The 16,645-nt window shown below is 50.4% G+C and overlaps 1 protein-coding gene and 1 long non-coding RNA gene across 3 annotated transcripts in view; both read right to left on the bottom strand.

Annotated features, from left to right (window-relative positions):
- LOC133349118 (rho GTPase-activating protein 18-like) overlaps positions 1–8,493 on the bottom strand; it is a 30,412-nt gene extending 21,919 nt beyond the window's left edge. The window contains exons 1-2 of one of the 2 annotated variants that reach the window (XM_061562314.1): positions 8,225–8,493; positions 2,278–2,675 (exon numbers count right to left, since the gene is read on the bottom strand). In XM_061562314.1, the coding sequence (XP_061418298.1) occupies positions 2,278–2,384 (107 nt within the window). In that variant the 5' untranslated portion in view covers positions 2,385–2,675; positions 8,225–8,493. The remainder of the gene's footprint in view (positions 1–2,277; positions 2,676–8,224) is intronic. The other variant, XM_061562313.1, reaches the window with a different exon arrangement.
- A 3,827-nt stretch (positions 8,494–12,320) lies between these two features.
- On the bottom strand, positions 12,321–14,384 carry LOC133349117 (uncharacterized). Its single transcript, XR_009755891.1, has 2 exons — positions 13,865–14,384; positions 12,321–13,009 (listed from the first exon to the last, which is right to left on the bottom strand). It is a non-coding gene; the product is annotated as an uncharacterized LOC133349117 (long non-coding RNA).
- Between the last annotated feature and the right edge of the window lie 2,261 nt (positions 14,385–16,645).

The raw sequence follows: 16,645 nt of genomic DNA, 5'->3' as shown, positions 1-16,645 counted from the left end.
GGCAGCGAAGATGACCCCGAGTTGTACGACACTTCATAAGTCCCCTTGGCCACTGCACAGGTACCCCCTTCGCTACTCCACGTAGGTCCCCTTGGCTCCTTCGCCCCCAATTTCAACATCGTTCCCACGAACTGGGGGGGCGGTGTCTGCTCTGCTCGGTGAGATCTCACGCTGCCGGCAACAGGTGCGAGAGGCTGCTGCAGGCCTGCATGATGGGAAGCAGATGGCAGCGCAGCCAAACCCACTGTTGGACTGCACTGCTATGCTCCAGAGTGTCCAGCGGTCTGCGAACCAGGCTGCCGCGCTGCCCGTGGTCACGAGGACGCGGTATCGTCAGAGTGCCTGGGGGGCGGTTCCCTTCGAGGCTTCAATTAACCACATGCCACGAATTAATGAACCACAATTCAGAGCTTAGCAAAGCGTTAATTGCTCCTTGCAGTCGCGAGGGTGACGGAGGAGCTTTGTTTTTGTAGCCACCCAGTGAACCGAACTGCCAAGGGGAAATACGCGGCACTTTGAACAACTTCGTGTACACCTGTGTACTATTTTGTATAACAGGAAATTTCCGTTGGGCAACGCCCATCTGGCCAGAGCCAGTGGCGGAAATTGCAGATTGAAATATGTCTCTCCCAAGAGGGCTGTGAGTGTGTATAGGTGCGTGTGTATGTTGTGTGTATAGGTGTGTGTATAGGTGTGTGTGTATAGGTGTGTGTGTGTAGTGATGTGTGTGGGGAGCGGTAGTGTAGCGGTTAGGGCACTTAGCTACGAACCTGGCGACCCGAGTTCGATTCCCACTCACGGCAAACACCGGTGATAATTATCTGAACCAGTCCTGGGCCTCCCTCGATCGACTCAGCCCCAAATTCGTAACTGGTGCGATGTATGAACATATATAATGTATGTTGAGTTTTTTCGCACCGTACGTAAACCAATCGTGATAATCGGAGGTGGGGGTGAAGGACAACTAACTAAACACACAAATCAGCTCCAAAGAAACGAGTTTTTAATCGAGATTTAAAGTTCGTAGCTACCAGTAATATTGTAAGGAAGAGCCATTTGGGGAGACAAAGGCGGCCGGGCGTGTTGCTGGCTACCCACCCTTTCGTGTGCCGTCCCAGCATTCAGGGGTGCTCGCTAACAGCACGGTCAGCTGAAGGATATTCGTGTTGGCACACCTGTGCACACCTGTGCACACCTGTGCACACCTGTGCACACCTGTGCCGTGAGCTGCCAGCAACGAGCCTTCTACAATTCACGTGGCCACAAGGTACACCTAGCCTGGCGCAAGCGTAGTGGCAAATGGCGGTGGTTGTTGAACGTGTGTGTGTGAGTGGTGGTGGTGTCGTGGATTGCCCACTGCTCTACGAATATCTGAACCGGTCCAGTGCCCTCGGTTGATTCGGTGTGCTCACGTAGTGTTCGCCCCGTTGTGCACCATGCCTTCCTACGCGTATATAACACGTGCGTGCGTTTATATAGGCTCGTGGTGGAGCGTACGTGTGAACGCGTACATGCGTCTCGACCCACGACCGTCACTGTACGCGCATACCCGTGCACACCTGTGTTAACTTTAAACACACCTGTGTACACCTGTGTTAACTTTAAACACGCCTGTGCACACCTGTGCTAACTTTATGCACACCTGTGATAACTTTAAACACACCCGTGCACACCTGTGTTAACTTTAAGCACACCTGTGCTAACTTTAAACACACCTGTGCTAACTTTAAACACACATGTGCACACCTGTGCCAACTTTAAACACACCAGTGCACACCTGTGCTAACTTTAAACACACCTGTGTACACCTGTGCCAACTTTAAACACACCAGTGCACACCTGTGCTAACTTTAAACACACCTGTGCACACCTGTGCTAACTTTAAACACCCCCGTGCACACCTGTGCTAACTTTAAACACACCTGTGCACACCTGTGCACATCTGTGCTAACTTTAAACACACCCGTGCACACCTGTGCTAACTTTAAACACACATGTGCACACCTGTGCTAATTTTAAACACACCTGTGCACACCTGTGCACACCTGTGCTAACTTTAAACACACCTGTGCACACCTGTGCTAACTTTAAACACACCTGTGCACACCTGTGCTAACTTTAAACACACCCGTGCACACCTGTGCTAACTGTAAACACACCTGTGCACACCTGTGCTAACTTTAAACACACCCGTGCACACCTGTGCTAACTTTAAACACTCCCGTGCACACCTGTGCTAACTTTAAACACACCCGTGCACACCTGTGCTCAACTCACCTGTGCGTCGCGTCCCAGTGGCTGAGGGAGCTGCTCTCGCCATCGTTCTTGCGCCTGTAGGCCATGAGAACGACGTCTTCCTGCTTGTGCTTCCTGCGATATTCCATGCTGCTTGCGGGCGGCGGAGTCCACGGGTGAGTCCACGGGTGAGTCCACGGGTGAGTCCACGGGTGAGTCCACGGGTGAGTCCACGGGTGAGTCCACGGGTGAGTCCACGGGTGAGTCCACGGGTGAGTCCACGGGTGAGGGCAGCCCGGCGCCGACTCGCATCTATGAGTGCTGCACCAGACCCCGGGACCGCCGAGGTAGACTCCTGAGCGGCTCTTGGGTCTCGAGTCGTCTTTGAGGGATGAGCTCCGTCAGATTCATCCACTCGACTCCATCACAGCAGCTACGGCCTAGAACAAAGACAAATACCCCCGTATAGTCTTTAGCAGACTGTTGGGGCAAGTGCGGTTCGCGAACACCTATGAAGGTCGGAACAGCTCAGGAGGTGGTGGATGGCCAACACCATGCCCGACCGCCTTTGTCTCCCCTATGCTGATGTTTACACAACGAACCAGGTACCCATTTACAGCTGAATCCACCTAGGGAATGCCCAGGACCGGTTTAGCGATGCCTCGCCGATGTTGGCCGTAAGCGGTAATCGAACTCGGGATGCTGGGTTCGTAGCGCAGTGTGCTAACCGTTGTGCCACTGTTCCCCACAAACTTGTTAGAGAACACACAAACTCCCCAACAACACAATCTCACACCCCTACAACACACGCACACATTGTGCAACACACATCTACAGCGGCCTATACCCCAAGTGTGTGTTGTGTTTGTGTTGTACGGTTGTGTGTGTTGTTGGAGTGTGTTGTGGAAGTGTATTGTCAGAGTATGTGTGTCGTAGGTGTGTGTGTGTGAGCGTGTTGAGGGGGTGTGAAGGTGTTCTAAGTGTGTTGTACGGTTGTGTGTTGTAGGGGTGTGTGTGTTGTAGGGGTGTGTGTGTGTTGTAGGGGTGTGGATGTGTGTTGTAGGGGTGTGAGTGAGTGTTGTAGGGGTGCGAGTGTGTTGTATGGGAGTGAGTGTGTGTTGTAGTGGTGTAAGTGTGTGTTGTAGGTGTGTGAGTGTGTGTTGTAGGGGAGTGAGTGTGTTGTAAGGGTGTGAGTGTGTGTTGTAGGGGTGTGTGTGAGTGTTGTAGGGGTGTGAGTGTGTGTTGTAGGGGTGTGAGAGTGTGCTGTAGGGGTGTGAGTGTGTGTTGTAGGGGTGTGTGTTGTAGGGGTGTGAGAGTGTGTTGTAGGGGTGTGAGTGTGTGTTGTAGGGGTGTGTTAGTGTGAGTTGTAGGGGGTGAGTGTGAGTGTGTGTGTTGTAGGTGTGTGAGTGTGTGTTGTAGGTGTGTGAGAGTGTGTTGTAGGGGTGTGAATGTGTGTGTGTGTTGTAGGGGTGTGAGTGTGTGTTGTAGGGGTGTGTGTTGTAGGGGTGTGAGAGTGTGTTGTAGGGGTGTGAGTGTGTGTTGTAGGGGTGTGTGTTGTAGGTGTGAGTTGTAGGGGTGTGAGTGTGTGTTGTGCGGGGTGTGTGAGTGTGAGTTGTAGGGGGGTGAGTGTGAGTGTGTGTGTTGTAGGTGTGTGAGTGTGTGTTGTAGGTGTGTGAGAGTGTGTTGTAGGGGTGTGAATGTGTGTGTGTGTTGTAGGTGTGTGAGTGTGTGTTGTAGGTGTGTGAGTGTGTGTTGTAGGGGTGTGAGTGTGTGTTGTAGGGGTGTGTGTTGTAGGTGTGAGTTGTAGGTGTGTGAGTGTGAGTTGTAGGGGTGTGTGAGTGTGAGTTGTAGGGGGGTGAGTGTGAGTGTGTGTGTTGTAGGTGTGTGAGTGTGTGTTGTAAGTGTGTGAGAGTGTGTTTTAGGGGTGTGAATGTGTGGGTGTGTGTTGTAGGGGTGTGAGTGTGTGTTGTAGGGGTGTGTGTTGTAGGGGTGTGAGAGTGTGTTGTAGGGGTGTGAGTGTGTGTTGTAGGGGTGTGTGTTGTAGGTGTGAGTTGTAGGTGTGTGAGTGTGAGTTGTAGAGGTGTGAGTGTGAGTTGTAGGGGGGTGAGTGTGTGTGTTGTAGGTGTGTGAGTGTGTTGTAGGTGTGTGAGTGTGTGTTGTAGGTGTGTGAGTGTGTGTTGTAGGTGTGTGAGTGTGTGAGTGTGTGTTGTAGGTGTGTGAGTGTGTGTTGTAGGTGTGTGAGTGTGTTGTAGGTGTGTGAGTGTGTGTTGTAGGTGTGTGAGTGTGTGAGTGTGTGAGTGTGTGTTGTAGGTGTGTGAGTGTGTGTTGTAGGTGTGTGAGTGTGAGTGTGTGTGTTGTAGGTGTGTGAGTGTGTGTTGTAGGTGTGTGAGTGTGTGAGTGTGTGTTGTAGGTGTGTGAGTGTGAGTGTGTGTGTTGTAGGTGTGTGAGTGTGTGTTGTAGGTGTGTGAGTGTGTGAGTGTGTTGTAGGTGTGTGAGTGTGTGTGTGTGTGTTGTAGGTGTGTGAGAGTGTGTTGTAGGTGTGTGAGTGTGTGAGTGTGTGTGTTGTAGGTGTGTGAGTGTGTGTTGTAGGTGTGTGAGTGTGTGAGTGTGTATTGTAGGTGTGTGAGTGTGTATTGTAGGTGTGTGAGTGTGTGAGTGTGTGTTGTAGGTGTGTGAGTGTGTGAGTGTGTGTTGTAGGTGTGTGAGTGTGTGTTGTAGGTGTGTGAGTGTGTGAGTGTGTTGTAGGTGTGTGAGTGTGTGAGTGTGTGTTGTAGGTGTGTGAGTGTGTGTTGTAGGTGTGTGAGTGTGTGAGTGTGTTGTAGGTGTGTGAGTGTGTGTTGTAGGTGTGTGAGTGTGTGAGTGTGTTGTAGGTGTGTGAGTGTGTGAGTGTGTTGTAGGTGTGTGAGTGTGTGTTGTAGGTGTGTGAGTGTGTGAGTGTGTGTTGTAGGTGTGTGAGTGTGTGTTGTAGGTGTGTGAGTGTGTGAGTGTGTGTTGTAGGTGTGTGAGTGTGTGAGTGTGTGTTGTAGGTGTGTGAGTGTGTGAGTGTGTGTTGTAGGTGTGTGAGTGTGTGTGAGTGTGTGTTGTAGGTGTGTGAGTGTGTGAGTGTGTGTTGTAGGTGTGAGTGTGTGTTGTAGGTGTGTGAGTGTGAGTGTGTTGTAGGTGTGTGAGTGTGGTGTTGTAGGTGTGTGAGTGTGTGAGTGTGTTGTAGGGTGTGAGTGTGTGAGTGTGTTGTAGGTGTGTGAGTGTGTGTTGTAGGTGTGTGAGTGTGTGAGTGTGTTGTAGGTGTGTGAGTGTGTGTGTGTGTGTTGTAGGTGTGTGAGAGGTGTTGTAGGTGTGTGAGTGTGTGAGTGTGTGTGTTGTAGGTGTGTGTGTGTGTAGGTGTGTGAGTGTGTGAGTGTGTGTGTGGGTGGAGTGTGTGTGTAGGTGTGTGAGTGTGTGAGTGTGTGTTGTAGGTGTGTGAGTGTGTGAGTGTGTGTTGTAGGTGGTGAGTGTGTGATGTGTGTGTTGTAGTGGTGTGAGTGTGTGAGGGTGTGTTGTAGGTGTGTGAGTGTGTGAGTGTGTGTTGTAGGTGTGTGAGTGTGTGTGTAGGTGTGTGAGTGTGTGATTGTGTGTTGTAGGTGTGTGAGTGTGTGTTGTAGGTGTGTGAGTGTGTGAGTGTGTGTGTTGTAGGTGTGTGAGTGGTGTGTTGTAGTGTGTGAGTGTGTTGTAGGTGTGTGAGTGTGTGAGTGTGGTGTTGTAGGGTGTGTGAGTGTGTGTTGTAGGTGTGTGAGTGTGTGTTGTAGGTGTGTGAGTGGTGAGTGTGTGTTGTAGGTGTGTGAGTGTGGTTTGTAGGTTGTGTGAGTGTGTGAGTGTGTGTGTTGTAGGTGTGTGAGTGTGTGTTGTAGGTGGTGTGAGTGTGTGTTGTAGGTGTGTGATTGGTTGTGTAGGTGTGTGAGTGTGTGTTGTAGGTGTGGTGGTGTGTGAGTGTTGTATTGTAGGTGTGTGAGTGTGTGTTGTAGGTGTGTGAGTGTGTGAGTGTGTGTTGTAGGTGTGTGAGTGTGTGAGTGTGTGAGTGTGTGTGTTGTAGGTGTGTGAGTGTGTGTTGTAGGTGTGTGAGTGTGTGTTGTAGGTGTGTGAGTGTGTTGTAGGTGTGTGAGTGTGTGTTGTAGGTGTGTGAGTGTGTGAGTGTGTGTTGTAGGTGTGTGAGTGTGAGTGTGTGTTGTAGGTGTGTGAGAGTGTGTTGTAGGTGTGTGAGTGTGAGTGTGTGTTGTAGGTGTGTGAGAGTGTGTTGTAGGTGTGTGAGTGTGTGAGTGTGTTGTAGGTGTGTGAGTGTGTGAGTGTGTGTTGTAGGTGTGTGAGTGTGAGTGTGTGTTGTAGGTGTGTGAGAGTGTGTTGTAGGTGTGTGAGTGTGAGTGTGTGTTGTAGGTGTGTGAGAGTGTGTTGTAGGTGTGTGAGTGTGTGAGTGTGTGAGTGTGTGTGTTGTAGGTGTGTGAGTGTGTGTTGTAGGTGTGTGAGTGTGTGTTGTAGGTGTGTGAGTGTGTTGTAGGTGTGTGAGTGTGTGTTGTAGGTGTGTGAGTGTGTGAGTGTGTGTTGTAGGTGTGTGAGTGTGAGTGTGTGTTGTAGGTGTGTGAGAGTGTGTTGTAGGTGTGTGAGTGTGAGTGTGTGTTGTAGGTGTGTGAGAGTGTGTTGTAGGTGTGTGAGTGTGTGAGTGTGTTGTAGGTGTGTGAGTGTGTGAGTGTGTGTTGTAGGTGTGTGAGTGTGAGTGTGTGTTGTAGGTGTGTGAGAGTGTGTTGTAGGTGTGTGAGTGTGAGTGTGTGTTGTAGGTGTGTGAGAGTGTGTTGTAGGTGTGTGAGTGTGTTGTAGGTGTGTGAGTGTGAGTGTGTGTTGTAGGTGTGTGAGAGTGTGTTGTAGGTGTGTGAGTGTGAGTGTGTGTTGTAGGTGTGTGAGAGTGTGTTGTAGGTGTGTGAGTGTGTGAGTGTGTTGTAGGTGTGTGAGTGTGTGAGTGTGTGTTGTAGGTGTGTGAGTGTGAGTGTGTGTTGTAGGTGTGTGAGAGTGTGTTGTAGGTGTGTGAGTGTGAGTGTGTGTTGTAGGTGTGTGAGAGTGTGTTGTAGGTGTGTGAGTGTGTGAGTGTGTTGTAGGTGTGTGAGTGTGTGAGTGTGTGTTGTAGGTGTGTGAGTGTGAGTGTGTGTTGTAGGTGTGTGAGAGTGTGTTGTAGGTGTGTGAGTGTGTGTTGTAGGTGTGTGAGAGTGTGTTGTAGGTGTGTGAGTGTGAGTGTGTGTTGTAGGTGTGTGAGTGTGTGTTGTAGGTGTGTGAGTGTGAGTGTGTGTTGTAGGTGTGTGAGAGTGTGTTGTAGGTGTGTGAGAGTGTGTTGTAGGTGTGTGAGTGTGTGTTGTAGGTGTGTGAGAGTGTGTTGTAGGTGTGTGAGTGTGTGTTGTAGGTGTGTGAGAGTGTGTTGTAGGTGTGTGAGTGTGTGTTGTAGGTGTGTGAGAGTGTGTTGTAGGTGTGTGAGTGTGTGAGTGTGTGTTGTAGGTGTGTGAGTGTGTGTTGTAGGTGTGTGAGTGTGTGAGTGTGAGTGTGGTCCGTGGCCACGCGTTGTGGGCCCGAGGTAGCAGCGCTACCTGCTACCTGCACGCTGCTACCTGCACGCTGCTGCCTGCTACCTGCACGCTGCTACCTGCTACCTGCACGCTGCTACCTGCTACCTGCACGCTGCTACCTGCTACCTGCACGCTGCTGCCTGCTACCTGCACGCTGCTACCTGCTACCTGCACGCTGCTACCTGCTACCTGCACGCTGCTACCTGCTACCTGCACGCTGCTGCCTGCTACCTGCACGCTGCTGCCTGCTACCTGCACGCTGCTACCTGCTACCTGCACGCTGCTGCCTGCTACCTGCACGCTGCTGCCTGCTACCTGCACGCTGCTACCTGCTACCTGCACGCTGCTACCTGCTACCTGCACGCTGCTACCTGCTACCTGCACGCTGCTGCCTGCTACCTGCACGCTGCTACCTGCTACCTGCACGCTGCTTCACGTCCCAGGTGTTGCGTCCTGTTCTTCGGCACTTCGCTTCACTCGCTCATCTGAACTCGCATGTGCGCGACCCCCGCTCTACTTTGCCAGCAATAATCGTTATACTGCTGCTACTGTTGCTGAACTGAGCGACCCTCGACTGACAACGCGTTATCAGTGTCCCTCGGAGCGGATCTAGAAGCGGTCGGAGCTCGCCAGCCACTGTTCATAGCCCGTCAGATCAGACGGACGGGGGACCGAGGTAGGAGGAGGAGCTGATGGAGGTAGCAGAGGAGGCGGGACCAGGCGTGGGTTCAGTAGCGAGCGTGGAGGAGGGAGGGAGTGAGTGGGTGAGTGAGTGGGTGAGTGAGGGAGTGAGTGAGTGAGTGCGTGAGGGAGTGAGTGGGTGGGTGGGTGAGTGAGTGAGTGAGTGGGTGGGTGAGTGAGTGAGTGAGTGGGTGGGTGGGTGAGTGAGTGAGTGAGTGGGTGGGTGAGTGAGTGAGTGGGTGGGTGGGTGAGTGAGTGAGTGGGTGGGTGGGTGGGTGAGTGGGTGGGTGGGTGAGTGGGTGGGTGGGTGAGTGGGTGGGTGGGTGGGTGAGTGAGTGGGTGGGTGGGTGAGTGAGTGGGTGGGTGGGTGAGTGAGTTGGTGGGTGGGTGAGTGGTGGGTGAGTGAGTGGGTGAGTGAGTGAGTGAGTGGGTGAGTGAGTGAGTGCGTGAGGGAGGGAGTGAGTGAGTGGGGGAGTGAGTGAGTGGGTGAGTGGGGGAGTGAGTGAGTGGGTGAGTGAGGGAGTGAGTGAGTGAGTGGGTGAGTGAGTGAGTGAGAGAGCTGCGCAGGTAGCCCGTCCAGGTGAACGCCCTGCACCTCTCCACCGGGACGCAGGGCGAGCGAGGCAATTGTGTCAATGCTCGCGAGCCCTCCGATTATTGTGGGACTGCAATTCTCCACTTGATCAAAGCTAGGAGGGATATGCAATCGTTTCGGCGAGGATGGCGCTTTCCGCGGATTTCTACCCCAAGTCTTCACCTCCCTGTGGCTGGGCCGTGCTGTGGGGGGTGCGGCGAGGTGGAAATGGGGGGATGGGGGAGGGGGCTCGTGCTGGGTGCTTTTAATAGCCGTGAAGAAACTCGCCTGCTTGGAATTCCTCTGTACGCGCGTCACGGCGCTGGGGGGTGAGGGGAGGGGTGGGGGGAGGGGTGAGGGGAGGGGTGGGCGGAGGGGTGGGCGGAGGGGGGAGGGGTGGTATGGGGGCAGGTGGACCTCGGCCTCAGGTGCGTCTAGGATTCTCAGGGTTCAACAGCGATGCGCCTGCAACTCGCGGAGCCGAAACGAGGCAGCCGAGTGCCGCGGGGGGCGCCGAGAAGAAGTCGCTCGTCCAATGCGAGAGGCGACGGCGGCGGCACTCGCGCAGGTAAAGGTGCGGCCCTGAAAGTGCCTCGCACATGCCACCCCCACCGCTAGCGGAAGAGCCCATTGATAATACTATGACGAGGTGGTTCGTTGCGGTTGATGACAACACGCCGGTCGATGGTACATTGGTATTCGCTCGTAAACTATTCACGGTATGCAGTATTTAAGCATCATGATACGTTAGTGATTGATAGATATTTAGTTACGTTTTAGTAATTCATTCATTGGCAAATAGTGGTGGATGTTCCGCTGTTGTTGGTGATTTGTAGATAAAGTCATCGATAACCATGCCAGTGGCACGTTGACGATGATGACATCGCCGATGCTGTCTGATTGTTGTTTGTTGACTGGTGATGGTGAGGCGAGCAAAGTGATCGTTGAGCAACTTCACGAGCCTCTAGGACCTCAGACCTCTCTCAGACCCCTCGGCTTGCACCTGGGCCTCGTGCGCACCAGCACCAGGCCAGGCGCGTGGTGGTGGTACAGGCAGCAGTGTGTGGTGGTGGTACAGGCGGCAGTGGGTGTGTGGTGGTGGTGATGGTGGTTGTACAGGCGGCAGTGGTTGTGTGGTGGTGGTACAGGCGGCAGTGGATGTGTGGTGGTGGTACAGGCAGCAGTGGGTGTGTGGTGGTGGTGGTGCAGGCGGCAGTGGGTGTGTGGTGGTGGTACAGGCGGTAGTGTGTGGTGGTGGTGGTGGTACAGGCGGTAGTGTGTGGTGGTGGTGGTGGTGGTACAGGCGGTAATGTGTGATGGTGGTGGTACAGGCGGTAGTGGGTGTGTGTTGGTGGTGGTACAGGCAGCAGTGTGTGGTGGTGGTGGTGGTGGTACAGGCGGCAGTGGGTGTGTGGTGTGGACAAGATTTGCCAGTACAGCAAGTGGGTTCCTAACCGGTATGTGCTGATTTTTGGGGTTTTGTTTCCCGCTCATACGTGGCGGGCTTTCTTCAGTCACTCTGCCCAACACTGATCTTTAGCAGATTTGTTCAGACATCGAGGGGGTTTTTTGTAGATTGTTTTTATCACAGTTGCTGAGCACATGCCCAAAGAGCCAAACACGCCAGGCGGCCACCAACAATCAGCACAATCAACGTTGTAATAGAGAAGCGTAAACACGTTAACTTCGACTCGAGTGTGTTGTTGTAATGTGTCGTGTGGTGAGTGGGTGAGTGAGTGTGTTGTAATGTGTCGTGTGGTGAGTGAGTGGGTGAGTGTGTTATTGTAATGTGTCGTGTGGTGAGTGAGAAAGTGTGTTGTTGTAATGTGTAGTGTGGTGAGTGAGTGGGTGAGTGTGTTGTTGTTGTAATGTGGTGAGTGAGTGGGTGAGTCGGTGAGTTGTAATGTGGTGAGTGAGTGGGTGACTGTGTTGTTGTTGTAATGTGAAGTGTGGTGAGTGAGTCGGTGAGTTGTAATGTGTAGTGTGGTGAGTGAGTGGGTGAGTGTGTTGTAATGTCTAGTGTGGTGAGTGAGTGGGTGAGTGTGTTGTAATGTGTAGTGTGGTGAGTGAGTCGGTGTGTTGTAATGTGTAGTGTGGTGAGTGAGTGGGTGAGTGTGTTGTTGTAATGTATCGTTTGGTGAGTGGGTGGGGTAACTGACGGTGTTGTGATTTGTAGTGTGGTGAGTGGATGGGTGAGTGTGTTATTTTAATCTGTAGTGTGATGAGTGGGTGGGTGAGTGGGTGAGTGTGTGGTTGTAATGTGTAGTGTGGTGAGTGAGTGGGTGAGTGTGTTGTCATGTGGAGTGCGGTGAGTGAGTGGGTGAGTCGGTATGTTGTAATGTGTCGTGTGGTGAGTGAGTGGGTGTGTTGTTGTAATCTGTAGTGTGGTGAGTGAGTAGGTGAGTGGGTGGGTGAGTGGGTGAGTGTGTTGTTGTAATCTGTAGTGTGGTGAGTGGTTAGGTGAGTTGGTGGGTAAGTAGGTGAGTGTTGTTGTAATCTATAGTGTGGTGAGTGAGTGGGTGGGTGAGCGTGTTGTTACCTGCAATGTAGTGGCTGCGCAGTGTGGATGAGACTAAACAATCAGTCTGAGCGTGGTATACACGTATGTATGTTGAACTTCTTTCGCACCGTACGTAGCTAACCGTGAAAATCGGAATTGCGAAGGACAACAAACCAAACACAAAATGCAACACCGGTGGAGGAAAATGTTGCAGAACCCTCCTGAAAATGAGTCTTGAGACTCCGTGAAGCTATTCCGGACAAATCAACTGCATAATTGTTATCGTCCGGTAACAAACCCTGTCCTTGTGTCCCCGCGCAGACAGGAACGCGACTGAATGGACCTCCTTTCTTGTTGAGCATCCATTGTGGGTGGTGTGTCTGTCCCCCCGCTCGTCCGTTTTGGTTCCCCAATGCTGATATTTACACCACCCCTCAAGTACCTCGTCATCTCTGAGTCGACCTAAGGGAAGCCCAAGATAGGTTCAGGCACCATGTGCCAAGTGTGTTACGTGGTCGGAAATCTAACTCAAGTAACCAAACTATCTTTACACAAACTCCCACAATACATCAGACACGACCTATCCACTGCTCGTGCAGGCATCCAAGCTCACAAGTCCAAATACATAAATAGTTTGCAACTATAAACACTACGGAAAAATATAGGATAGCTACTCTGAGACTACGTTAAGTGACAGCAAATATTACAAGGATCGTCAACAATTTTGCTCAACTAATATTTTTCAACATTTGGATCAGAGAAATAAAAGTAATATTTAATTGGAGCAAAATTTGACAGTTTCGGATTTTCAAATTACATTCGTTACAACAAAACATGAATGCAAAAATCACCGTATGTGCACTACATGGGGTGGCCAAAAAGTCAACACGTATCGGGCTCTTATATTTAACTTAACAAATGACATGTTCTCTTTTTTAATTTTAACAAATGTTCAAATTGACTTTCATTAATATTCATGGACGCATGGATTCGTTTTTATAATTAATGTAGAACTTATTATAAGATCGCAGGTGTAATGTTTGAATATCCACCAATTTTGTTTCGTTTCAATTCACTCCGGGTTCTTGGTCGAGTTGTGTAAACGACAGACTGGAGGTGACCCCATAGGAGAAGAAAAAATCAATATTCATCATGATAATAAATTAAACATTAGCTTCCATTATAAATAATTACATTTTCTAATGCCAGTGTTAAAATAAATTATCATACATGTCCTGACTTTTGGACCACCCTGTAGAAATGTATGTTTCTGAAACTTACTGGTACAATAAATTGTTTTCAAGGTCATTGTTCGGAACGTAATTGTCTTAAAATATAAACGTGTGTTTGCGTCGGATGTCCCGTGTCCATGGACGTCCACTCCTCCAGCTCCTCTCACGAGTCCCCGACGGGGGCAGACGCCACGGGAACCGAGAGGCAACCCTGTTGTATGTGTTGGGGGTATATACACAACAACTCCGAGAATCTGAGCGACACCAACATCGAACCGTCGCGCAGCAGACGAGGGCGAATCTACTTCTGGTTACTAAATTAGTTTGTTTTGCGGCAATAAGCGAATGTAAAGCACGTATTGACCCCCCCCCCCCGACCTTAGTAAATTCAATAACAATAACCTTGGGTAGTTAATAACTTCCCACTGTCCTCTCATTGCAAGGACTGTGAGTTGAGATAAAGCTACGGAGCTGAGTCTTACATAACAAGACCTGAACCGTCTTGCTGAAGCTGCTGCTGCAGGGGCGGCACTGCGATGAATGGGGACTTTGTGTGCGGGTTGCAACAGACAAAGAGCAACACTGACAACACACGTGATCGTCTATTGCATGGCCGTGAGCCACACGACATTCTGATAAACCCCGAGTCTCACGGGCAACGATCCTGAAAGCTTGACACGTGTGCATCGCCCCTGTTTGTGCCTTGATATGTAGTTGGGTGTTTTTTTGTCGTGGATTTAATTTCTATACAGTACGGTACTGTGCTTTGTTTGATTTTGTGATTGTGGTGACCTAGGTTACTCGTAAATGAGAATTCTAATCCTTGAGTTCTGACGTGGTTACACAAAAGCAACCTAAACTTGAACCGATAGAAATTACAGGAAATGTTGTGGATTAGCTCTCCAATACACCGTTGTGCTGTACGAGTAACCAATTGGCATGTTCTGTTGACGTGACAAACCCCTTACTAAATGGCTGTCTCGGGTGGTGGCGGGTTCAACGACACGTTGATATTTACGCGATCTAACCCAACAAACCTGTATTATGAAGTAAATGATACACTTACACCAACACACGCTGTGTAGAAAGGTCAGGGCTCAGCCCTGCAATTGCCGCTCACGCCGCCGCTGTCCGAAGAGACCTCCACTCGACGGGAGCGCGAGAGGGACTCTCGATGCATTTGTACCACGGTACACCAAAGGTCCGATTCCCACTGGCTGCTGTTGTTTAATGTACAGACTCAGTCTCTTTATCGAGACTTGAGGATTCCGATGAGCTATAAAGCTCCTGTTGATAGATGTCCAGAAGTCGCGGGTCAGCAAGTTACAACAACAAACAATACAAAAACAATCACAGGAGTGCAAACTAGATCAAAGGTAAGCAAGTCACTAAACATGAATAAATATAAAGGTAACATTGCATAAGTACATACATTCGTGCTGGGGCGAGGTAGCAAAACAACAACAAAAACATTCCCGGACCACACCAAGACAACATCACACAGTCCCCCCAATTGCATTGCGCACGGACATTGCCCGGGAATGGAGCACAGTCGACGCACGCCGTCCCACGCGGCCTCTGTGCCGTGCCCACTCGCTCGACCCAATGCGTGCAGGGACCCGCCGCGGTTCCTCGAGTGGAGGGGATGCGCGACTGCTGCCTCACGATTGCTGAGCACGGGGCGCAAAGCGTCGAGCGGCCAGCAACAATCGACACCGCTGTTGTCATAGATACAGAGTTGTCACGTTTCTTGAAATGAGACACGTTATAAGATCTTGGGGAGATAAGATGATGCCGGGAAGGAATTCCAAGGCCGACCAGTGCTAGGAAGCATACATGGAAATTGATTATGGTAATACTGATGATAAAATTGGTATGCTGTTTCTGATCGTGGTGATGCTTCTGATGATGATGATGATGACGATGACAATGTGATGCTGCTGATGACGATGTGATGCTGCTGATGATGATGATGACGATGCTGCTGGTGATGATGACAATGTGATGCTGCGGATGATGATGGTGGTGATGACGCTGCTGCTACCGCTGATCATGTTTAATTGATTGTTGTTGTTGATGATAATAATTTCGATTTAAAGCTTTCGCGACTGCAGGGATTAATCTTATTGGTTCTTTTGGTAAAGTCACCTAGAAGGGAAATAATAAAATAATAATAATAAAACATTATGAAATAATTCTCACGACGTTTCGGCCACAACGCAAGCAGCTGTCCTCAGGTGAAGAACATATCTGTCGGAAAGACAGCGTCTGTGGTGTTCATTCTTTTTTATTTTCCTTCTACGTGACTTTACCGAAAGAACCAAGAAGATGATAATAATAATAATGAATGATGATCATTACTGTTAAAGCGTGAGATATTCTGGTGGGCTAGCACCTTGCTCCCCCGTGTAGCCTCCACAGACTGTCGGGGCGAGTGCTGTTAGCGAGTAGCACCTATGAAGGGTCCGCAGGGACACGATGGGGTGGGTGGCCATCACCACGCCCGGTCGCCTTTGTCTCCCTCCTGGTGATGTTTACACACCACAACAGTTACTCATTTGAGGTTGAGTCGAGCTAGGGGAGTCCCAGGACCGATTCAGTCAATCGTCATTGGTGTTGGTCGTGAGAGGGAATCGAACTCGGGCCGTCGCTTTTAGTAGCGCAGCGTAGCGCGGTAACTGCCCCCTTCTTGATCGATTCGCCGTGTGGGTGAGACGAAGCAGTTTGGCACATCGAGTCCTGAGTGCGGGAGAAGGAATCAATGTTTCAATTCCACGGCAACGGTCGCCATGGTAGAAGCGATAGAAGAGTAGTGACAAGGGGGCGACGGACCACCACCCCCGCCTCCCAGTGAGTTCGCGACTGGAGCGGATCAGTGAGTCAAGCATCGTCAATCAACCTTCAGTCAATGTGAGCAGAAGAACAGCTCGTTCTCAAGCCAACCTGTTCCACTGGTCCCGATGATAGCTGTTACAACATCCACTCCCACACAATCTGCTCCAACGTCATTGGCTTCTGTATCCCCTTGAGTTTTGCTTCTACCGAGTACCCCCCTGCCTGACCCAACATGGTTCTGAGAATTAAATGTATGGACAATGAACATCAATATTATAATCAATTGTCAATTTTGTGAGGCATCCTAACAGGCTGCTCGTAGCTGCAAGCGAATACAAAACATGACACGGACGCTTTGCATGCGTGACGTCATTTGTTCGCTGGTTGCTCTCGGAAACCCGCATTGTTTACGATCAATAAATGTAGAAAGGTATTTATACCACGTGGATTTAAATGTTGTAGTTATTTTGTACTGGCATATTCATACTTGATTATTCACCAACGACTCTCGCGTATGAAGTAATTTCGCACGTTTATAAATAACCTCAGCAGCCCCCATGAGGACATTGTCCGGTTGAGATCAACTAACGACGTCTCGGACCAGGTTCGCGAACACGAGGCAGATCTCAAACACGGCAGAACCAATTCCTCTGCCAGTGGCTGATCACTGCTTGAACGCGGTGGGCTCACACGACATTGTTTTTTCCGAGACCAATGTACTCTGCAAATCTTCGGGCTACCATCAAAGATGTATTCATGAAGCCATCCAGATATAGAAACACAGACATAACCACAACCGAGAAGATGGGTACAAACTGAGCATTCATTGGAAGAAGGTTATTAACAGGTAAAGCCTTAACTGGTTGTTGATGTTTCCATCCTCCCTGCCATTGTCAGCAGGTATTTCCGACTCTCTGAGTTACATTACAATGGCCACCTTCTCAGCTCTCGCATCAACTCCGCTCTCGGCTCTATCTCTCTGAATATCAGGACTTGTTTCAGCAGCCTGTTT

Source organism: Lethenteron reissneri, chromosome 29 (assembly GCF_015708825.2).
Source record: "Lethenteron reissneri isolate LAM-NWPU_2019-01 chromosome 29, ASM1570882v1, whole genome shotgun sequence".
NCBI classification, from domain to species: domain Eukaryota; kingdom Metazoa; phylum Chordata; class Hyperoartia; order Petromyzontiformes; family Petromyzontidae; genus Lethenteron; species Lethenteron reissneri.
This window is presented reverse-complemented; position numbering and strand designations above follow the sequence as displayed.